The 24,283-nt window shown below is 42.3% G+C and overlaps 1 protein-coding gene across 3 annotated transcripts; it reads left to right on the top strand.

The window, feature by feature from the left end:
* The first annotated feature begins 510 nt into the window (after positions 1-510).
* Positions 511-16,009, top strand: PEX2 (peroxisomal biogenesis factor 2). Of its 3 annotated transcripts, none has more exons than XM_043879159.1 (3): positions 511-998; positions 1,619-1,758; positions 14,711-16,009. In XM_043879159.1, the coding sequence occupies exons 1-3, from the start codon at positions 657-659 to the stop codon at positions 15,642-15,644; spliced, it is 1,416 nt and encodes a 471-aa protein (XP_043735094.1). In that variant the 5' UTR covers positions 511-656; the 3' UTR covers positions 15,645-16,009. The 3 variants fall into 3 exon arrangements, with proteins under 3 accessions (XP_043735094.1, XP_043735096.1, XP_043735095.1); XM_043879161.1 differs by lacking the exon at positions 1,619-1,758 and adding an exon at positions 12,370-12,527 and having other exon boundaries at positions 874-998; XM_043879160.1 differs by lacking the exon at positions 1,619-1,758 and having other exon boundaries at positions 880-998.
* The last annotated feature ends 8,274 nt before the right edge of the window (positions 16,010-24,283 follow it).

The raw sequence follows: 24,283 nt of genomic DNA, 5'->3' as shown, positions 1-24,283 counted from the left end.
CCTTTGAGCAAACACGCCAGACAGATAGGGCCATCCCTTTATTATAGGCAGAGGCGGTTCTCAACGACTGCTACACATAATTGCCTGATCAATGCTCAAAAAATACCTTCCCTCGGGCCCTTAGTACTAGAAATCCTGCCTCAGCTGCCCAGGGCTGGGGGACCCTACTGTCCGCGTTTCTAAGGGTCTGGGATGATTCACACCGACCCCGCGGCAGGGAGCTCACGGCCCCGATTTGTGAGAGCGAGAGAGGGTCCGATTCGTACGGCAAGGCCTCCCGGGCCGCGGCTTTGAAGGCCACCTGCCTCTCTGAGCCTGCAGAGGCCAACCAGCCATCCGCCCCTCCCGCCACGGCAAGCCACGAGCCGCAAAAACTACCCCAGCCCGGATGCTGCAGCTCCAGCCGGAGGCTCCCATCCCCACCCGGCCATCTCGCAGTGGGCCCTCCAACCTGGCGAGCGAAGAGCCCCCAAGACGCGGAGGCGCCCCGCCGCCACTCGGCGGCACTCGTTCAGAGGCCTGCTGCCGTTGTCCGAAGGCAGGGAAAGCCCGGCCCTCCAGAGTCCTGGCTTCCCCGCGGCCCCTTGACCCGGTAGCCTCTCCACGCGCGGCCCCGGGACCCGGGCTGCCGGGTTCGCGACTTTCCTGCCAATCAGATGCGGATTTCCCCCACCGCCAGCAGACCAATCAGCGCGCAGGTGTCCTCTTCGGCCCTTCGGCTCGTCGGCTCTTCGGCCCTTCGGCTCGTCGGCTCTTCGGCCCTTCGGGCTCGTCGGAGTTCGGTGTTTCGCGGAGCGTTAAAGCGTGGTTCTCGTTGGTTTAGGTTCACGGTGGTTTGGTTTCTTTTTTTTTTTCAGGCACTTCCGGGTGCTGCGTCACTCCGCAACCCCACGAGTTCCGGAAGGTTGTGGAGCGCAGGTTCGGCTTGGAAAAGCCAAGCTTCCCAGAGATGTTTCAGAAAGAGTTACTTGGAGCGGGGCGTTTCGCAGACTCTTAAGGTCAGTGTCGCCCGAGAGAGTCGGAGTGTGGACCTGCGGTCTTGCTAACAACTGGGAGGGCGTGGAGTTTCACGACCTTGTAATTGTCGCCCTTTGCTTGTTTCCCTGTTTAATTGGCTTCCTGTCTTCCTGGAAGAGGCAAAGTCTGATTTTGGGAAAGGAAGTGGAGCAAACCTAAATGCCTAAAAGTAGTCTTAGGATGGCACTATTAAAAAAAGAATAAAAAAAAGAACAGCTAGATTTGAGCTTCCTTTGCGTTCTGGGAAGTGATTTTCCAGAACACACTTGGAAATCGTTTCCTGTCACTTGGCGGTGGTGAGATTTAACCCTTTCGAACGGCTTAAGAATTACTGAGGATCCAGACTTTTAATATCTGATGGTTCGTGTATAGCGCTGTTTGGTACCAAAAAGTTGAGTAGGCTTAAGTTTCCAGTATTTTTAAAAGCCTATAAACTCAAAAGCAGTTTTAATTTTCTTGGGGAGAAAAAACTACTGAGAATTTTCTTAGAAAATTGCTTAGGATGAGTCAGTTACATTTAACATTGATACCTGATAAATAGAATATAAAAGTCATTTTTCTTGTGAGGCCTTAAAAGTCACTGTTTACTTATTATCTTTAGGTCCCATTTTCCGAAAATACTACATTTAGTGAAAGGGCTGTTGACAGAATGAGACTAAGTTGTACACGGCTCACATCTAACGGTATTGGGATTCTGTCATGTCCCTGGAACACTTTATATCTGAACAGCAGAAATTACAGGTAGGCTGAGGTTCCATCTACACCAGTTTACAGTCTGACCGCCTTCCCCTAATGAGTTACCTTTCGTTAAGCCTTGGCAGAATAATCTCAGGGTGACCGACTCTTTCTTTTTCACTGTATCTTCTCCCTCGTCTTGCCCATATTATCCATTTCTTGCATCCAGAAACAAAGTTGAATAGTCTTGAGCCAGAATGAGATTTGGAAGACAAGAAAGAGTGGAGTTAGAAATTCTTTATTGACAATACAAGTGAAAAAGAACCTCTTATTTTATTTTCCTTAGAAATGGGGGAAAAAATAGAAGTAAGAGGGACATAGCAAAGAACATGCTAGACTGAGTCCAGAGAGTTGAGTTTCTACTCCTGACCAGCTCTACCTCTTGGCCTTATTCTCATTTTTAGAAATTAGGAGGAGCACTCAATCTGTGGTTTTAAAACTGTTCTGTAGAAGAACTCCTGTAGAAATGTCCTGGAGTCATGCGGAAGAGAAACAAAGCAAGCTGGCCCTCAGCAGTATTTTACAAGAACAACTATTATTTTTTGTTCTGCTTGAAAAACAGTAGTCTGTTAAGAAAATTAAATTTGTATCTGAGACTAGATGATATATTTCCTAGTAGCCTTAAAATTTTGTTTCGTAGATTAATTATTCATTTGTATTCAACTTGCATTCATTTGTTACAGGTTTTTAAACAATAAAATGCATATGTGCACAGTTAATTCATTACCAAGAGCCACAAACCTGTCCATATTCAACCTTATTTAATAGATACAAATTTTAATACTTTGTGTTTGATCACAGTTATTCTTTTTCTCTTTTCCCCCTACTTTTTAATTTTAGCCATAGAATTTTTGCTTATTTTTGAAGCTCATAGCAGTCTTTGCAATAGGGAGGGCAGATATTTTCCATTTTTGGCAGCTGAACCTTAAGGATTGTTAGCAGTTTTACCTAACATCATTTTACTAGTAAAGTTCCAAGTCCAAGCCTCACGTTTTCCTTAAAGCATAAAGGACATTTTTAGTTTCTTTGCCTTTTGCACTCCACCATGCTCTGGTTCGTGTAGCACAAGACAAAGCAGACTTTGTTCACGGGCAGAAGTTCTCCCCTGAGTCACTGGCCTCTTTCTTTCTTCACTTTATTATCTGAGTTGGACAACCTAGAAGCAAATTGGACGTTCTCTTTTCTCTCTGCTGTGAAATGACAGCATTTTCACACATTCCCTGTTCCTCTTCAGTTCCTTTGGAATGTGGAAGAAACCTCAGGAGAAAAGCCCTGACTGTCCCACTTGCCCCACATCTGTAATCCCGGCACTAATTTCTGCATGTGGGAGCAGGGAGGAGGGTGTCCGGCACCGTCTGTCCTTGTGTGTGTGTGTGTGTGTGTTCAGTTGCTAAGTTGTGTTTGACTCCCTGCAACCCCACGGGGTGTGGCCCTTCAGGCTCCTCTGTGGGATTCTCCAGGCAAGAATACTGGGATGGGTTGTTATTTCCTCCTCCAGGGGATCTTCCCAACCCAGGGATCGAACCCTTGTCTCCTGCATTGGTAGGTGGATTCTTTACCACTGGAGCCACCCTAGAGGCCTTCCCACTGTGTACTCTAAATTTCTCACACCTTTTCTCATCTCTGGAATCAAAATGCCCTTTCCTAGATTGCTTTTTATCTATTTCCTTTTTTTTTTTTTTTTTGCAGAGCTCTTCCTTTTTACCTGTTTGTCAATAACGTGAGATAAAATTTCATCCCAGTTATCTTTTCTTTCTTTTTAACTATTAAAACCTAAAAAAAAGGAGCTCTAGAGTAATTCCATTTTGATTATGCGCACTTGTTCCTTTCTAGGGTCATGTGACCCACCATTGCCTTTACTTCCCATATTATGTGTGTGCATCATATTTGTTTGCACCTCCTTTTCTCATCCCCATATTCCTTTGGTTCATTTTTGACAAACAGTTTCTTCGAATGGTTCTCTGACCACATGGAAAGGCAGGGAAAGTAGATAAGGTGAATTCCAAGCAACGTGGGCAACTTTACCAGCTTCCTTGAATTTCTTCCTCCCATCTACAGTCCTGGGAGCTTGACTGGCAGTCTGGTCTTCAGAATTACCTTGAGAGAAAAAATTTTGTTTTGAGCTCTGTGATGTTGAGTTTGATCCACGCTTAGCAAATATCCATACTGACTTCCTTTTGTGTGTTCCACCATTTTTCTAGCATTTACTAATCGCCAGCTTGACCTTAAGCACGTTATCAGACCCCTCTTAATTTTTGACTTCTTAACATTGATTGTGTCATGAAACTGTAAAGAAAACGTCCAGTGCCTTCTTCATAGTATGTATCCCGTGGTAATTCCTCCTCTTCCATTGCTGATACCTCTGTTCCCTTGTGGCTGTTTTCATATTCTCTCGTGTTCCATAAAATGTGCAATTAAACCTGTGTTCCAATAATCTTGAAGTCATTTAGAATTCTCTTCTTAGGCAGTTAGATCCTAAAATCTTTTTCCAAATTTATAGAGTACTTGAAGATCTAGTTGCTCTCCTAAGTTTCACATGTCTTTTGTTTGTTCATCCTTGGATTGCAGTTTTTGCTGAAGTTCATACGGTACTCTTCATCACTTCGTATTCAGCCTCTTAAACCGCCCCATCTGCAAGTCCTGCAGTGCCATCCTAAGGTGTTTCTGTTCATCTGTTAGGTCTGCCACTAGCTTGTCCATATTGGAGGCTGGTACAGAGCATGGTCCCACCACTCCTTGTGTTATTTCACACAGGTCATCTCCCTGTGCTTCAGTTTCCTTGCTTTAAAACAAAATACCAAAAAAAAAAAAAAAAAAACCTCTTTCATAATGTTGTAAGGATTAAATAATATTTGATTTTTTTTGCAAAGGGCACTTAGCTATATAGTGGTCACTTACAGCACTCTGTATCCAGGAAGTAAATAGTATAGGTTTACTGCAGTTGTAAACTCCCAAATCGTTTGGGAATTGGGTTTGTCTTCCATCAGGCTTCTCTGTTTTTTTCTGTTGAGGATTGAGTCTGTCTCATGGGTGCTATTGTTCTGATTTCTCTACTTTCTCTAGCCTTTTCCTTACTCATGTTTGACATTAACCCTTACTACAGTTGGAAATGACTGTACTTTTATTTTTTCTCTTCCAGGGTTTTCTAAAATAATTCCCATGATGAGTCTAGAGAGGTAGGCTTTTTATAGGACTTTTTTTTTAACTGCTGAAGAGTCTAGTGTGGTAAAATGACTTGTCCAGAGTCACACAGGCTACTAGTGAACCTGGGCCAGAATACAGAACTCATCAGAACCAGTTTAAGTCTCCTTCAGACATTTGCTCTTTATTTCCACAGTGTGCTTTCTCCCTCAGAGACTCAGAAGTATCAGTTTTCTGAGAGAAAAGATGAGTGCCATGCTTAAAATGTATTTGTGAAGCAAGGCCAAGGTAATGGGAAATTCTGTCCCCAGGTTAAAAAAAAAAAGTTTGTGTTACTTTTAGATACTTGAGTAAATACATCGTAAGTGAAATAGGTAAGGTGCTCAATTGTGTAAGACCGATTATAGTGGTGAAGATTTTAGTCTTTGAGTTGAATTCCCAATTCTCTCCAGATAAAAAGAATAACTTATCGTTGTTCATGTGTTTGAAAAATGTGTGCTATTTGGAAGTTTATCCTTCAGCTATATTGTGGAGACATTCTGTTACGTACCCACTACCACACCCCAAAAGAAAAATTCCGTTTGCATTTGATGAGGATTGCATTTAAGTTACGAGTAATTTAGTGTTCATAAGGGAATTTTTAAATTCTGCATGTCTTGTCTGTATCCAAATGAGCACTGCTGCTGCTGCTAAGTCGCTTCAGTCGTATCCGACTCTGTGTAACCCCATAGGCAGCAGTCCACCAGGCTCCCCCGTCCCTGGGATTCTCCAGGCAAGAATACTGAAGTGGGTTGCCATTTCCTTCTCCAATGCATGAAAGGGAAAAGTGAAAGTGAAGTCGCTCAGTCATGTCCGACTCCTAGCGACCCCATGGACTGCAGCCTACCAGGCTCCTCCGTCCATGGGATTTTTCAGGCAAGAGTCCCAGAGTGGGGTGCCATTGCCTTCTCTGCCAAATGAGCACAGTTGGGGTTTATATCATCAGATACCTATAAGCTATTGTGACTTCATTTATATTTGATGAAAGAGATGAACGAAACAGCACTGACATGTCACTTAGCAAGGCTGTGGCAGAAGTGGGATTTGAACTTACAGTCGTTGATTTCTAGGCCTGTTCACAGTGCCAGAGGTCACAAGGGTCTAATGGGTCCCAGCCATTGCTTTTTTCCTCTTTTGCTTATGTTTGCAGTGTGTTCTGGGAATCAGCGTCCTGTTAAAATCTCTCTTTTATTAGTATTGATTTCAATACAATGGACAGTAAATCTATCTGACTACACAATGGAAATAAAATAGTAGGGTAGAGGTTCAAAGCTTAAGATCTCAGGTTGTAGAACTTTATTCATATAACCTCCTAATGTGAAGTGCCAGTTAAGATTAAAAAAAAAAAACTAAAAGGCAGAAATGGTCTCATCCATTTATATCACCAGAACCCTTAAGACAGTGTGGCAGCAGCATTGTCGTATTGGAAATCAGTCGATGATTGTGGGTCTGGAAAAGAATAGCCTGGCAGAGAGTGTGTGGATGGATTTGAAACCTTAGCAATTGCTTGGGAATCACATGTTTCTGCTGACAAAGTTTGCAAAGACTGTAAATTTAAATGTAGAATTTTTGTCGGCAGTATGCATTGACAAACATGCCTAATGGTAATACATCTAGTACTGAGCATCTTGAAACAGGTCAATAATAATGTGTTTATTGATAGCAGTAATGCAGGAGATGTTACTTGGTATTATAGCTAAAAATCCATGTTATGCCCTTAATCATAATTACATTAATATTGACAGGCCCTTGACAATACCCACATTATTATTGATAGATTTCTGTCAATAACATGTTTTTAAATAAAATATATTCATTCATAATTTGTACAATACTCAATAAAAGCGCTGGAAGACGTCCTGAGAAATTCTTCCCACTGTAGTGAGATAAAAAGTCCTTCATTTTGGTTTTGGAATGCAGTATAGATGACAAAGTTTTATTTGGGGAATGAAAAGCTTAAAAGGAAAGCATGAGTTATTTAAGGGATAAGGTTATATATCGCCGCTCTCAGTAAACGAATTTTCAGTTGTTTTTTCCCTGTGAAAGAAAAGCAGTGTGACATGTCTAGTGATAAAATGTCAGCAGGAGACCTTTTTAATAGTTTTTTAGTGCTCGATCATTTTGTCTTAAACATATTTATGTGACAAGTTAATCACACTAACCCTTGTAGATGCTATACTTTTTATCTGGTCTTGATTTTGCCTTAAGCATCTTCTTCGCATGTCCTTAACATAGTATCCTTCACTGAACGTGAATTTACTTAGTGCCAATTATACTTTTAATTGTTTTTATAAGTCTCTTTGCATGGCCATAAATGTTTTCCCTGGGTTAACTTTTCAGAATCTTAGTATAGTTTGGGAAATGGGGGGTGGAGAGGGAGAGGTTGATAGGATTGTGCTTTAAAAGAAGCAGACCTCATTGCAGAGCAGGAAGAAGCATCACCAGATTTTGTCTTTCTGGAAAAATCAATTTGAATTAAATCTGATGGTATTTGTTTCAATTCAAAACAATCCCAACTTAAAAAAAAAATTAGTTTGTATTTAACCATTTAAGTTTGAGCTACTTTTGTGAAACTAGAACCAATTATAATAGAATTTTTAATATTTAAATTTTTGGAAGTAGAAGTAGGCCGACCAGTAGTAGGCCTTGGATAGCAAGAAGTGTAGCAGAGTCAGGAAAGCACTGGTTTCCAGAAGAGTTGGGGATTTTTGATTGAAAAACGTGAGGATGCTGTAATCTTTCTAATTTTCATAGTTGTCAGTGAAGCAGGTCAGCTTACCAGACTTGTTCAGAAAGTTATTAATCAACACCTCAGTTAAGGTCCTGGAAAGGTCACAGGAGTCGTATGACTCAGGAGTCCCCAGCTCCCAGGCCACCTACTGGTACCAGTCTGTGCCTGTTAGGAACCCAGCCGCGCGGCAGGAGATGAGCGGCGGGGTGAACAGTGAGGCTTCATCTGCCGCTGCGCCTCATCCTTCCCCATCACTTGCATTACCACCTGAACCATCCCCACTCCCATCCGTGGAAAAACTCTCTTCTATATAACTGGTCCTTTGTGCCAAAAAGGTTGGGGGCCAGCTGCTGGAGCTGGTCCTGCAGAATTGCAGTTTTCCTTTGCTTAAATTCTGCAATCAGGTTAATCTTCTAAAATTTATATCCGGTTCAGTCCCTTCTCTTCAGTCATTACTCATGGCTACAAAATCAATGCGATTTCCTTAAAACAGAGTCTTTTTTGCAGGGGTTTAACTCTTCAGCCAGTCTCTCCTGCCAAGCCATTCTGCTCTGGTCACAGCAGACAACTTCTTTCTTTACTTCCAAACAAGTGCAACCACGTTAGTGGGGTTTCATAAGGACACAGCTCCCGTTGAAACCCATCTCCCCCTGTTTCCCAGGTGGACCATGGCTGGGGTCAGTGCTTGCATATTTCTGCAGTTTGCACAGTATTAAATCTAAGTTTTCTCTTTTCTGCCCCAGGGAGTTTTGTGATCCTTCCTAGTGTTTTCGTATCTTGAGATCCATTCTTTTCTTCAGAGATAAGTGGCTAGTCTTGATTATTGTAATGTCCTATTTCTTTAGAAATGCCTTACTAAAAGGAAGTTAACTAAGAGTTAACTATTTGGATCGACCCCTGAAATGTAGGAGAATGCCTGGCATTTTGTGGGCACTCAATAAATATTAAATTGAGTAGCGATTTGTCAGAGATTTAGATTCACCGAAACACAAACTTTTTCCATTAGATTGAGAATAACTTTATGTGATCTAAAAACACTTATGGCATTTTTTCTGTGTCCTACACCTACTTCAGCCAAATATTATTGTCCAGCAGTGGAGGGAAAAAGTTCCATAATCAGATGAATTAAACTTGTAGTTACTTCGATCTCATCAGTTTCTTCTACTCTTGAGCAGTGCCCTTCTTTAAAGCCAATATCTTAGAAAAACTGTACCTGCCAGAAAGAGGGGGGAGGAGGAGGAACTGAACGGAGCATGTTGATGGTAAACCAAGGTTGGATGCTTCTCTCGGACTGCCGGTACCAGGCCCTGTTCGGTGAAGCACCCCCGAGTTAGACGCTATCAGTGTGCATCCGGAGAGGTTTCTTTGCTTCCGGATAAACAGGCACAGCCATGTGGATGGAGGTGAGACAACCGAGAGAGCAGGTCATGCTGGGATGCCCCCCATCCTCTCAGGATTCCCACCCCAGCATCTCCTCTGATAGGATGCATGAGTTCCACTAGACCATGTTTCTGCCCCTTCCCATCTGACCCCCACACAAACCCACATCACGGTGACATAGTGTTCACTGTGTAACTGCCACAGTTTATATTTTAATGGTGTAGTCAGTATTTCCTGGGGGGGACAGGGGCAATCCTTTTACCACAGGTTGGTTGAGGCATTAGATAAGTAATAATGAAGATTTCAGTCTTTTGAAATGAGATTTACCAAAGTCAACCGAGTCTTTTTCTTCTAAAGCTCATCCCTAGCCAAAGTAGCAATAATGGGATAGTAATACTGACTGCCTGTTTCCAAACCACTTACACAGCATTGTCTGTTTTAATCTCAGCAACATCTTGAGGTAGCCATTCACTTCCAACTCTTAGAAGAATCTGCTGCTAATGATTTTTTTAAGATGACTTAGCAGCCAAGAGACCAAGCTGAAGCTTGAGCCCGAGTCTATCTGATTTTAAACCTGGTCTTTGCACTCTGTCCCAGTCGCCTGAACAGGATTACAGAGCAATAGGAAGGCTATGCTCCTACGTTAACACTCCGTGATGCCAAATAGACAATGCCTGTTCTATGTTTACAATGAAAAGAAGTCACAAAAATGACTAAAATGTTGGATACTGAAGCCTAAAACAAAACAAAATGAAACAAATTATTCATCTGGAAGAACAGTTTAATAATAGTCTTTTGCTCTAGTAAAGAGTCTTCTGTAGAGAGGAGATCGGGCCCAGCTGTTCTTAATCTACACCGAGGCCAGGCCTGGGGTGAAGAAGAGGAAAGGAAAAAAAAAGAAAGTTAAACTGTAACAGAAGGTATAAGAAAGAATTTTCTGATGATAAGGATTGTTAAATATTGGATTGGTTAGAGAGTGTGTTAAGTCTTCTTTCCTGGCAGCCATTAAAAATTCCTGTCTTTACTAACTGTACTTAAGTATGATTCCTCCAGAAATGAGGGATTTGAGATCAGTGATTCCTCTCAGAAGCCAGTCTCTCTGAGCAGTTTCTTCCTGCATACAAGTAAGGAACCTGAAACGAGAGAGCTGCCCTCAGACTGCAGTTTATCAGCAGTGTTCAGTCTGAACATTGATTCACTACCAAACTACTCACTCCACCACGTGTGAGTTCAGCAGACCTTCACTGAGCAACTGCTACAGCTGGCCCATCTTTGCAGTAAGTCCTATAAAGATTACCAAGAACTGGTTGTGACTCGATATCTGAAGATACATAAGTTGGCACAAGTGGCCCTCTTAACACACGCCATAAATTTCATCTGCTACTCAACTGAAATGAAGAGGGAAACGGCAGCCTACTCCAGTATTCTTGCCTGGAAAATTCCACAGAGGAGCCTTACGGGAGCCCGTGGGCTTGCAAAGAGTCGAACATTACTGAGACACTGAACGCACAGCTGAAAAAATGACTGATGCATCCGGTTCAGTAGGGGCATGGATGGGGTGACGGGAGAAGGCTGAAGTGTTGGCGTTGAGGTCCAGTACAGCCTGAGCTCTTCAGGAGTACTTTGACAAACAAGAGAACTTCCTTTATCTTGTTGACCACAGGATACAAAACCTGGGAAGCATGCCGAGTTGTCCAGACTGTCACAGGAGAGGAGTTGTGTATACTGTGTTTTCACGTATCCCGAGTGATGATAGAGTTTTGCGTGAGGAGAACTGAGTGAGGTGTCAGAGTCTCTGTGGACGGCAGGTACCTTGAGAAGCAGCTGTGAGGCGGTTTCCCTTTGCTAGTTTATGGTTAAGTTCGGGAAAGGTGTGTTCAGACGACGGGTGAGGACTCCAGCATATGGCCCAGGCAGCTGCTGCTATAGTTAAAAATGGTGACAGTGGGAATGGAGAGAGAATTGTGAAGCAGAATGTTCAAATAGGGTGGCAGGAGGAGATGGTAGAGAAGGTAAGTGTTCCGGGTACGTGAGAAAAGGCATAGAGGCAAGACCGAAAGAGAGTCAGTTAAAATTTTTTTGGTTTTGCCTGGTGACCCAGTGGTTAAAACTCTGCCGTCCTCCAACCCAGGGAGTGCAGTTCCATCCCTGGTCAGGAAGTGAAGATCCCTCAGGCCTCTCAGCCAAAAAAAAACATAAAATAGAAACAATAATGTAACGAACTCAATAAAGACTTTAAAAAATTGTCCACGTCAAAAAAATCTTTTAGAAGTAAAATAAAGACTTCAGTGAATAACTGATTATATGGTTACTAAGAAGGACACAGAATTGGGCTAGATTAGATCTAAGAAGTTTGTGCTTTATCCTGGGGTCAGTGAGGTAAGAGAAGATTTGGTAAATCTGAACAAATAATTTTATAGATTTTGGTTTGCCTATGAGGTTTTTTAAGTGATGCTTTAGTTTTTGTTTTTTTCCTTAATTATGTTTCTTAAATACGTCAGGGTCTCTTCCAGTGATTTGGCTCTTTGCATCAGGTGGCCACAGTACTGGAGCTTCAGCTTCAGCATCAGTCCTTCCGATGAATATTCTGGGTTGATTTCCTTTAGAATTGACTAGTTTGATCTCCTTGCTGTTCAAGGGACTCTCAAGAGTCTTCTCCAGCAACAGTTCGAAAGTGTCAGTTCTTTGGTGCTCAACCTTTATTATGATCCAGCTCTCACATCTGTACTTGACTGCTGGTAAAAACATAGCTTTGACTATATGGACCTTTATTTAATTACATAAATGATAAGTTTAAAGAAGACTTTAAATTGCATAAAATGTGAGAAAAAATAATCACTAATAATTTTTTTTGCATAAATATTGAAAGTCTTTCTCTGTTGAGATAATGCTGAAATTTTATGCAGCATCTTTGAGAATCTTGCAATACCATGTAATTCTGCTGCTGCCTGACTTGTCCATCCATTTGCCTGCTTCCTTATGCAGACCCAGGTTGGCATCTTCATCTTTGCATCCCAAGCACTTGCAGAACTAGGATACATTGATGCTCGTAAACTTTGTGAAATCTCTGAGTGGTCTCAGTCTCACAAGGACTGCATGGTAGCAGAAAGAGAAAACTGCATCAGGGTGAGATCTGTAAGAGCCTCTGCAGATCTATGGACGATAACCAAGCAACAAAGGTGGGAGGGCTGGCATGCGCATTGCGCTGTGTGGGTGATAGATATGCCCACAGAATCATGAATTTTGCCTGAAAGTGGACTAGCTCAGTAATTCACAACATCACCAGGGAACTTGCTAAAAATGCAAATTATTGGTGCCCATTCCAGAGGACATCAGAAACTCCGGAACTGAGGGGCACAGTCTAACAAGTCCTACATGTGATGGTGATTAATGCTCAGGCGTGAAGGCCACTAGACTACAGGCACGGAGAGACAACAGGACTGTGATACACAGACCCCAGCAGAGAAAGATTGAAAGGTCAAAGGTTGGTGATGGCAGTGAACGTGACCCATGAAATGCCACAGTGACTGGAGAAGGAAACCAGGGGAATAAGATTATATTGTACAAAGAAAGTTGGATGTGCTGTGAATAGGCAGGACCTGCCTATCTTTAGACAACTGTCTTCCTGATCTTAGCATCTAAATAGATCAAGTAGATTTAAAATAGATCAGTCCCATCAGAGGGGCTCACACAAAATCTCCTCCCCAAATCTCTCTCCCATATATCCTCAGAACTTCCTACTGAGCTTTTCCACTTAGCTGTCTCATAGGGGCCTCAGCTCTCTAAAACTGCCCAGATTTATTATCTTTCCCTTCAAACCTATATCTCTGCATATGTTTCCTATTTCAGAGAATTGGACTACCATCCACACCATTACTCAAGTCAGTTATTCTTGGCTTACTTCTCACTGAGTCATGTCCATCCTTCCACCTCCTAGCTTTCAAAGGTACCTATTTTTCTCCATCCCCACTGATACCCTTCTAATTTAGACCATCATTAGTTTCTCCCTAAATCATGTTAACAATCATCTTAATTGGTCTCTCTGCCTCCAGTCTTTTAGCCTCTAATCCGTTCTCCGTGTGGCCAGAACTCGTTTAAAATGCAGAGTTGATCGGTTCTTTCCTTACCGTTCTGCAGTGTCTCCCCGTTACCTTCTTGGTAAAATACAGCCTCCTCAAGTTGGCTGTTAGTGCCTTTAGCATCAGTCTTTCACTTTCCTTTCCAGCCTGATCTTTTGTCCTGGCTCCTCCCATCCTTAGCACACGCTGTTCCCTCTGTAGGAGTGGTTTTCTTACTTTTCTTTACCCCCCTGACACTGCTGATTCTTCAGGTGGCTGCCTTCAGGAGATCTTTCCTCTTCCATGAAGGCTTCTTGGACCTTCTGAGGTCTAATTGTAAGCACGGTGTTCTTAAGTTCCCCTTGCACATCACCTTTCACATCTCCTTGTAATTGCCTATTTATAATTTTCTGCAGTACACTCTTGCTTCATCCCTCTTCCCAGTCACTTGATTATGATCTCCACAAGGGTTGGGACGGGGTTCTCCCATATTATCATGGGCTTCTGACACATTGATTGGGAAAAAGCCGGTGAGCAACAAACATGTTGAAAGATGTGGCAATCAGCTGTCGAGATATGGTAACTCAAAATCATTTGAAAGGTTCTTGGGTGGGAATTTGTATTTTCTACCCCTCACCCACTCCAGACTTTCCTGTTCCTTGTTCTACTCGTCTCAAATTTGTGGGAAGCATTCTCTATACCATGCACTGGGCTATTTGCTAAGAATCAGCTGTAAAAAGACTCAGTCTTTGCCACAGGGTTTATCCTCTAGTGGAGGAAATAGACAATTGAAAAGTAGTTTATATACAGTAGGGACATAAAATCATGAAAGAGGAAAGACAGAGAGAACTTTCTTTCTAGCTAAAGAAACAGCTAGAGAGGCAACTAAATTAGAAGTGGTCCCTAAGCTAGTACTTAAAAACTTAGTTGTTTAGTCACTGAGTCACAACCACCTCTTTTGCAACCCCACGGACTATAGCCCACCAGACTCCTCTGTCTCTGGAGTTTCCAGGCAATGTGAGTTCTCCAGTTAGAGAACAGGAGCAGATTGTTCCAGGTGAAGGGAGCAGACAACAAATGTCCAGTAGTGAGCAAGAGAAGGGAGCACTTGATAACTAGAGGGTGAAGCTTGAGGAAAGCAGCCTTGGGGGTCCACTTGGGAAGGCTTGTGTTTTCAAAGTATGGCAGTGTGGGACAGGCCTTGAAGGAGGCAAAAGGGAAGACAGAGCCATCAGATATCATCCAGTGGGGAGCTCAGCAGCCAGAATGAGGAAAGGCTGGGAGGGGATAGAGTCATGAATGGATTAAAAAAAAGGGGGACTCTGTCCTGACCCGTTTCTTTCTTTCCCTCCAGCTCTTGGCTAGTGTGAGGCAAGGATTTCACAGAATGCCTGTCTCCTCTGTCCATTGTCACTTACGTGTCACAGTTTTGCAGCTCTAAGTTGGGAAGACAGTACAAGATTGCGACTGTTGGATGATGTTTTCTTTTTGTGTGGGGGGGGAGTTAAGTTCTGGGGCAAAATGAGGATTGCAGCCTGGAAGACAGCATTTTAGATAGCTCTGAGAAACTGCTCCGTCAGTGATGGTTTCTAATTGTACTTTTTCCTAGAGACCTTCAGAAAGGCATGGCTTCCAGAGATGAGAATGCAGAGCGGACAAACAGAGTGCTAAGAATCAGCCAGTTGGATGCGCTTGAACTAAACAAGGCCCTGGAGCAGCTCGTTTGGTCCCAGTTTACTCAGTGCTTTCATGGATTTAAGCCAGGGCTGTTAGCCCGCTTTGAACCAGAGGTGAAAGCATTCTTGTGGCTTTTCTTGTGGAGATTCACCATCTACTCTAAAAATGCCACAGTGGGACAGTCAGTGTTGAATATTCAGTACCAGAACGATCTATCCCCAAACCTGAGCTACCAGCCACCGAGCAGAAACCAGAAACTGTGGTATGCTCTCTGCACTATTGGTGGCAAGTGGTTAGAAGAGCGATGCTACGATTTGTTTCGGAACCGTCACATCGCATCCTTCAGGAAAGCCAAGCAGTGTGTGAATCTGGTGGTCGGACTTCTGAAGTTAGGCGGGTTGATTAATTTCTTGATCTTCCTCCAAAGGGGCAAGTTTGCAACTTTGACTGAACGCCTGCTGGGCATCCGTTCTGTCTTTCACAAGCCCCAAATTGTCCGAGAAGTGGGCTTTGAGTATATGAATAGGGAACTCCTCTGGCACGGCTTTGCCGAGTTTCTGATTTTTCTCCTCCCCCTCATCAATGTCCAGAAGTTGAGAGCCAAGCTCTCTTCATGGTGTGTCCCGCTGACCGGAGCCCCAGGCAGCGACAGCACGCTGGCAACCAGTGGCAGACAGTGTTCTCTGTGTGGGGAGTGGCCCACCATGCCTCACACCATTGGCTGCGAGCATGTCTTCTGTTACTACTGCGTGAAGAGTAGCTTCTTATTTGACATGTCCTTCACTTGTCCTAAGTGTGGCACAGAAGTCCATAGCCTGCAACCCTTGAAATCGGGCATCGAGATGGCAGAAGTCAGTGTCCCATAGAAACTAAAGTTGGTTCCTCTGAGAAGAACCGTATTATGTCTAAATCCTTAGCATGAGTCATCCTGAGTGTACTACTTAGATATGTTTTATGAGGACATGTGCTTCTCAGCCACTGCCTTCTGTTCCTTCCCAGGCACAACCACATTCTACTCGCACTGGAAACCACATGATCCTAAATACGTGATATAAATGGTAACATGCTATTTTTTTTTAATCATTGTGTTTAATTTTTAACGTCAAGAATAATGGGCAGTTTTTTGGTGTTTGTTTTGTTTTTTTTTAAACAAATGACCACTAAGAATGCTCCATTCTGCCACTTCCTGGAAAGAGGTGAGACTAAAAATAAAAGATTGTGGAAACTCTGGGCTGAGGGTGCATTTATTTTCAGAAATGACACCAGAACATTATACAGTAACAAGAGTAAGACCTGTTGTTTGAAACTTTCAGACCCAGTGTCCTGATTGTAATTGTAAGCTTTTCTCTGAAGCCAGCTTTTAAGGGGTTCTGTCTGCTTCATTCTCAGGGCTAATGACAGCCACCAGAGGCTCAAGACTTCCATCCTACCAGCTTCCTGATCCCACTAGCCAAAGAGTTTCTCTCCTAATAGTCTGGCAAAATCCAGGAGCCCACAGTCATTGGTCAGCCTGAAATTGTGTACACATTCCTAAACCATGATGGAGAAATACCATTCCCAGTCAAAACTGTGGATGATGCACCCTCACAAACACCCCTTGAACCTAACACAGGACAGGAAGCAGCCGACCACAGGTGCTAGTTAGGAGCATGGTGCCCACTGGGCCGGGGAGAAGCGATACATCTTGACCAGTCTCCGTTTGCCCTCTATCCTGGAGGTCTACACCAGCCTCTAATTTTACCAGTGATCTAATCTGACAGGTAGATTAGTAAGCAGCTGAATGGTCATCTTAGACTGTAGATTTGAAAGGATGAAATAAGGTCAACAAGATTTTGTTCTACCAACAATTTTGTTACAGTGTTATTTTGATAGCAGTTTCCGAGCAGGTGTCCACATTATAATTTTAACATGAAAACACAACACACATGCTAACAGTTGTCAGTATTATGGATGGGGGCGGATACTTTCTACAGACCCTCATGGCACTTAGTACAAAATATATATTTTTTAATATCTGCCACCCCCACTAAGAGATAACCCCCCATGAGGTCAGAGACTGTAGCTCTTCTGCCAATCACTGGATAGCCAGACCCTGCTGCTTGTTCCCGGGTACTGAGACATCTTGTGAGCCAGTGACGAAACCTATCACAGGTTGGGTTCTGTGGTGGGAAAGGGTTTGAAGTGCAAGATACTAGGGAATCCATGCCTGTGAACAGAAATGGTGAAGAGCAGGAATAAGCTGAAGGAACCTTGTCCAACCAAGAGGAGAGCCCTGGAGCATTTTGAAGGCCTGGGTGTCCTAGGTGGAGCCAGAGCGGTCAGGCTTTTGACCTCCACCTGTCAGATGCCGGCGGTGGCCACGCAGGAGGGCACGACCTCAGGCCTGGCAGCTCTGTCCCCGAGGCAGCCTGCTGCCCCGATCCCCCCCCACACACAGCTGGGCCACAAAGCCGTTCCTAAAGGAAAGGCCAGCTGGGTATCACTCCTGACCCTGTCTCTCCATCCTTTCTCTTCATAGTTTCCCACATTTGTTTTTCCTGCATGTGAGGATTCTTGGCAAAGAGCACCCTGAGGGCAGCTGGTGTGCAGCTTCTCATCGGTGAGCGATGTGAACGTTGAGGGCCGCCTAAGGGAGCCTCCCCTCACCCCGGGGACAGGCCTGCTGGCCAAGCTGCAGTGAGCCCAGACACCGCCGAGTCCCTGTTGCCCCTGCTGGCAGGGGACCCGGGTGAACCCTGGTGCTTCTGTGCCCACTCCCCAGTGGTTCAGGGCTCCAAGTTCATGACCACTGGGTCGAATCTAGCTACATCATATGTTTCCACTTGAGCGTTCAGAACCCAGTATTCAGCCCTGAGTGTCCTCCTTCGGGAAAATAACTTCCACACTAACATTTTTCTTCTCCCTCCTGTGCAGCCTGTTCTCAAGTCAGGTTTGCTCCTTGTGAGTTTACCGTGTCCAGGTGGCTTCAGTGACCACACCTAAAAGACATCCGTCCAGGGGAACACAAGCCATGACCTGTTCCCTCATTCCCAGCTCCGGTGCCTTCAGTACTTAGTGTCCGTGGGGTTTGGACAAGTTTACTTAACTTCCTGAGTTTGAATTTGCCCAACCTATGAAATGGACATTCAGTCAGGTTGACCTCTTAAGCCTGTAACTGAGGCTTCCCTGGTGGTTCAGACGGTAAAGCGTCTGCCTGAAATGCGGGAGACCAGGGTTCGATCCCTGGGTTGGGAAGATCCTCTGGAGAAGGAAACGGCAACCCACTCTAGTACTCTTGCCTGGAAAATCCCATAGACGGAGGAGCCTGGTGGGCTACAGTCCGTGGGGTCACAGAGTCAGACACGACTGAGCGACTTCACTGAGACTGTAATGGGGAGTTAAATAGCATATCATTCTTTAAAAAATTATTTCTCAATGCCCTACAGGCAGGCGTTCTTCGGTACTCAGAGGTGCATTCATGAATAAAACAAAACCCTGGCTTTCATGGAGTTTACATTCTTGGAGGGGTGATAGACAATAAACACATGTTGTAAGTTCGTTTCAGATGTTAGAATACTCGGAGAAAAATAAAATAGACTAAGAGAATGGAGAGTGACAAGGGATGCTGTATTGAATTACATGCTCCTGGAAGTCCTCTCTGAGAAGCTGAAGTTTGAAGAGATCTGAATGAAAAGAGAGAGAAAGCCAAGCAGAGGAGGGGTGCCAGGATAAGAAAATGGCAAGTATCCCAGGTCTCAGATGAGCATCCATCACCTGTTCTGAGAAAGCAAGAAATCAGAGCAAGCAAGATTGGAACATGAGGCAATGAGACGAGGGGATACCGGGCCAGCCCATGCAGGCCACAGTGAAAAAGTACCTGAATTTATTCCAAGTATGTGATTTTTCTAGTGGCTGAGACAGTAAAGGATCTGCCTGCAATATGGGAGACCTGGGTTCTATCCCTGGTTTGGGTAGATCACATGAAGAAGGGAATGGCAACCCACACCAATATTCTTGCCTGGAGAATTACATGGACAGAGGAGCCTGGCAGGCTACAGTGTGTGGGATCGTAAAGAGTCAGACATCACTGCGTGACTTTCAGACACACATTCTAAGTACGAGGAAACCACCGGAAGACTTTAAACCAAGAAATGGCATCAAACACATTCTTTTAAAGGATCACAATGACTGATGTGTGTAGAGTTATGAGTAAAAGCAAGAAAACCAGTTCGAAGTCTACAGCAAATAACAAGCCACAATTGTTACGATTTCTATTAGGCTTGTGGTACATTAACAGCATCACCCTCTGAAATGGTCACAGACATGGAAACCAGGAAAGCCATGGAAACCAGGAAAGCCATGAGAAACTAAAATAGAAGTTGATAGATTTCATGCACCAAAGTTCTACTTATGGGGTGGTTCCTTGAATCCCCGTTTAGAGGCTGCTTTCTTTTAACTAGATTTCTGTGAACTTTCACCAACAGGAGAAAACTAAGAGATACGAGACAGAGGACACTGGTAAAACGCAGGCCTGTTTACAATAACAAGAAATAATAGGAAACGATATCAATGGGAAAAAAGAACTTAAAAACTAATCTGGTAATATTTAGAGTAGGGACCCATGGACTTTGAAGAATAACTGAATAGTAATTTTGGCTTGGAGCTCCCCAGCTGACTCAGCGGTAAAGAACCTGCCTGCCAGTGCAGGGCATGCAGGTTTGATCCCTGAGTGCAAAGATCCCAAGGAGAAGGAAATGGCAACCCACTCCAGTATGCATGCCTGGGAAATCCCATGGACAGAGGAGCCTGGCGGGCTACAGTCCATGGGGTCACAAAAGAGTAGGACACGACTTAGAGACTAAACGACAACGGCAAAATTGTGGCTTAAAAATGACCTTAGATCATCGATAAAAACTACCATATAATCTGTATCATTTGATTAAGGAGGCAGTGACATTAGCATTGTTTTATTTGAAGAAGCCTTCAAAATGTGTTGGTACTCAAAGCAAAAACTTGATTCATTTGGAACATTTGCTTTTAAAAAGCTGTTTTTCCTAATAGCACTCCCTAAGTGAAATCTTACACTATTAAGAAAAGATATTTTCAGCAACAGAACAATTCCAAACAGACTTTTTAGCCAAGCCAATAGGCCATATTGTCTATAGAACTGATGCTCCATGGTTCTCTGCAGCTAAAATTACTGTGTAGAGTAAATCTATATTCATCGCCACCAGTAAGTTGGCAAGTATTTCGAGTGTATTTTTTTTTCCTTCAAAGAGTATGTAAATCATGTAACAAGACAGAATAGGCCTTTGTGTTTGCAGGTCATCTCTTATTTTTTCTCGATTTTTTTTTTTTTTTTAAATCTTATGGTTTTTAAAATGTCATTTAAAAAAAAGGAAGCACCATTTTGAGCAAGGGCCTTCATGGAAACCTGTCTTCAAATTGTTATTCTGGCAACTAAAACAAGTCAAATGAGGTTAAACCAAGTCACTGCTGAAGCCAGGAAATCCAAGTGTACAGTATTCAGTGGGTAGTACTCTTCTTTCCTTCTCAGCAGTAAAGTAACTTCACATTAACAGGCTTTGGGTCATGCCACTGCTGAATTCCCCAAACCAATAAAACATAAATCTATTGAAGTAAAGCTGAATTTAAAATCAAATGGATGTGGATATGTTTATACCATTGACTTTAAGAATCTGTCTCAAGGAAACAATAAGATTTTAGATGTAGATTTATTGAAATGATGTTCAATATAGCACTATTCATAATAATAACACAAATGTTCAAAAATAAGGAAATGAGTAAAATGGTATAGCTGTTTAATAAGTCAGTGTTATAAATACCATGGGAAAAAGTTTATGTAAAAATATACACAAATAATCTTATTACATGGGAACATGCTTACAGTATACTATTAAAATGAAAGGAGGAGGATATAAAGTATAATGTGACCTCAATTTTGAGATAAACATGCACATATATCTTACAATCAGTGTCTAAGTAATTCAGTTTTTGCTTTTTTTTAAAAATACTTTTCTGTATTCCTCAATTTTCTACAAGGAGCATGTAATACATTTTAATCACACCAAAACAAGTTACTTATTTCTTTAAAATCTCCTGGCCAGCTTTGCTTCAGTTCAGTTAGAAGGTAAACATCTGCACAGCTTGTAAACAAATCCTTGAACAATATGAATTTAGGAGATATAAGATCCTAAAAACCTTAGCGTACCTATTTTTGCATTACAATAAATAATGTCTGTCTTTTTTTTATGGCCAACCACCTGCAACTTTTAAATAGTCTGAATTATTTCATGCATTTTAAATTACATATTAAATCTCTGACTCCTTATAGCATATACATTTTTTTCAACCACTTAGAAGTATGTAGGCCACAAAAAGGTAAGAAGTTCCCCACACCCTTTTCCAAAAGTATTTGTATGATACTTATAAATACATGTAATGTAGTTGTAAATGAAAGTGGTTTATTTACTTTAAAATATCTAGAACTAGCACAGCAGATCAAAACAAATGACATAAGTATATTAGCAATTCACCTAAGCCTGTAAGATGACCGTATGTCCTCAACTAAGAGTCAAGACAGAGTCTGACTCAGGATTTTGTATTCCTTCCAAATGTGGACACAGAAATCCTGACATTTCTAAGATATTTTTATGATCTAGTTGCCAATAAGACATAATACAAATGAACCGCAGCTGATACTTTACCTAAATAGTCACAGTCCTGAATTATCGGACCCAGAGGCTTTACTGTCTTGTAAGATGTCAAGGATGGTTCCCTGGTAAACATATTCCCTAAGCACTCAGGAAATAGCATCTTTTCCTAACAGCCTCTTTTCTTTCAAACCCCTATCAATTTGTAAGACTGCCTTTTTAGTCAACAAAATTCTAAAATACAATTGTTTTCCACTGGTGGAAATTATAGTTAATTGTTTTAAAAATGCTTAGCTCCAGACCAAATACAAAAGGCAGATAAATTCTTTGAGAGCGAGAAGCGGAAGTCACTCAGTCGTGTCCGACTCTTTGAGGCCCCATGGATTGTAGCCCACCAGGTTCCTCTGTCGACGGGATTTTCCAGGCAAGAGTACTGGAGTGTGTTGCTATGTCCTCCAGGGGATCTTTGAAACCAGGGATTGAACCCAGATCTCTTGCATTGTGGGCAGGTTCTTTACCATCTGAGCCACCAGGAAAGCCCCCATCTAATGTTGTATGCAATATTCCTCAGTGCCCCTTCTCAAAGCGACCAGAACAGTCCTCAAGTTCAGTCAGATGACTCTCTCAAATGTCAAAATAGGCTGTGAGGATAGAGACTGTATCTTGCTCATTGTTTTGTGACATTGCAACCAAAAACAGTGACTGGCACGTTGTAAATGCTCAGTGTTTGAACAAGGCAGGAGACTTTGGCGTTGGATCATGCTTTTCACGAGTATGGAGCTGAACAATTAATGGTATTATTGTGAGAAGATTTCTACATACATTTCTATAACACCATAGAGAAGCCAGCACCCCCAGTTTGTCTTTGTGGTGAATCTTAGGAGTACCATTTTTAATTTAAAATATTCTGTGGTATTCTTGCTTTGAGGGAAAACAGTTGGAATTCAGGAGCACAATAAGAATTAATAACTTTTCTTTGAAAATGCATGCAATTTTGGAGCTGTCAATTTCAGCTATGTCTCTTTAAATACTTTTTCTTCTAGAATCCAACTGGGTAGATGAGATTTTTTTTTTTAATTCCATTATAGAAGTAATAGCCCTGTTTTGGTGTTTTGTAAGCAGATAATATTCTGCTAGTGACTGTCTTTGCAGTAATGCATTGCTCCAAATTCTGAATTCTATTATTTTACATCTACAGCAGCTTAAAGTGTATTTTTTATAAACAGCAAACTTCACCTCATAAAAATTCATTACATAAGGGCATAAACAAGTGCTTTTCCTTCTAGTCATTGGCAGTAAGTGATTCATCAGTTTTCCACAGAAAACCAATTTCATTGCAGATGTTCTGTAATTTCCAATCTCCCTGAATTGTGGAACCATATCACACAATCCCAATGCGAGGAATGTAAGGATTTTTTTTGTTAAGGTCTGTGCTTAGTCTCTTTAATAGGATTGAATATCATTTGCTGTCTCATCAGTTTTATTTTAAAAAATTAAATATTCAGTCTCCTATTCTTCCCTTTCCTTCATATGTTGATTCCACACTTGGATAGGTCACTGGCAGAAAATTCAAAACCCACAGATTACTTGACGTCTGAAAACAATAACATTTACTCCTTTTCCCGAGGTCAAACCAGACATACTGAGAGAAACAAAATTTTTCCAAGACTAAATCCTTTTTCCTCAACAATGTTTACTTTCTCTTTTCAACCCCACAGTGAAGGAGGAGTTTAGGAGTCTTTCTATTAACAATGGAATTCCTGGGGACTTCTCTGGTGGTCCAGTGGGTAAGACTTCCTGCTCTCAATGCAGGGGGCTCAGGTTCCATCCCTCATGGGGGAACTAGATCCCACATACCCAACTGAGAAGTCTCAGTAACCACAACTAAGACCCAACGCAGCCAAAATAAATATCAATCAATAAATTTTTTTAAAAAAATGAAATTCTTGACAGTGATCCTTGGAAAAACTGCATCCACCAATTCTTGAGTTTAGTTTTGTTCGACGTTTCAAAGTAGAAACTAGAAAATGGGTGCATATGGGCTTGCTAAGTCGCTTCAGTTGTGTTCAGCTCTTTGCAACCCCATGGACTATAGCCTGCCAGGCTCTTCTGTCGATGAGAAATCCCAGGCAAGAAAGAATACTGGAGTGGGCTGCCATTTCCTTCTCCAGGAAATCTTCCCAACCCAGGGATAGAACCCATGTCTCTTATGTCTCCTGTATTGGCAGATGGATTCTTTACCACTAGGGTATTCAAGTTTAAAATAAGGAGTGAAAAGCAAAAGAAAATGCCTGCAGATTCTGTGATGGATTAAGACTATATATGATCAATGAAACATTTCTCAGAAATGCTAAAAAGGAAAAGGTTAAATATCTCCAAAAAAAACTTAGGAAACTAAAGTCCAGTCTTTTTAAAAACACCTCAATCTTTGGATTGAGAAGTGGAATCAAAAGCATGATAATTAAATTTACGAATAACAGAAAGTTATGAGGTATCGCAAGGGTGAAGTGACAGATTTTCAAGATAACCAATTTGATTCTGAAGCTGGTCCTTATTTACCCCTCTGCCTTCCACTGCAGCTCTGGTTACTCACATATTTCCTTTAATGAGTTACATAAGGAAGGCCCATGGACTTGTCTCAGCAGGACCGTTCCACTCAGAGGCTTCCAAGTGTGTTTTGAAAAGTTATAAATATCTGGCGTAAGTCGGCCATGGGGCCTGGAATTCCATCATCAATGGATGTCTATAAAGTTAGAGCATGATTTCTAATTTGCTAACTTTTATGGAATGTGCTGCCATCTCTAGTGGCTTTCCTGCTGGTACCAGGCAGAAATCAGAGGCAGCCAAGAAAG

This window comes from Cervus elaphus, chromosome 21 (assembly GCF_910594005.1).
Source record: "Cervus elaphus chromosome 21, mCerEla1.1, whole genome shotgun sequence".
In the NCBI taxonomy this organism is placed as follows: Eukaryota; Metazoa; Chordata; class Mammalia; order Artiodactyla; family Cervidae; genus Cervus; species Cervus elaphus.
Note: the sequence above shows the minus strand (reverse complement) of the source record. Positions and strands in the feature narration are given on the sequence as shown.

Excerpts from the sequence above, each read along its gene's own strand:
- PEX2 (XM_043879159.1), top strand. The coding sequence starts at position 657 with ATGCGGATTTCCCCCACCGCCAGCAGACCAATCAGCGCGCAGGTGTCC. Across the intron at positions 999-1,618 it reads GCGTTTCGCAGACTCTTAAG|GTCCCATTTTCCGAAAATAC; the intron begins GTCAGTGTCGCC and ends TATTATCTTTAG. Across the intron at positions 1,759-14,710 it reads CTGAACAGCAGAAATTACAG|AGACCTTCAGAAAGGCATGG; the intron begins GTAGGCTGAGGT and ends ACTTTTTCCTAG.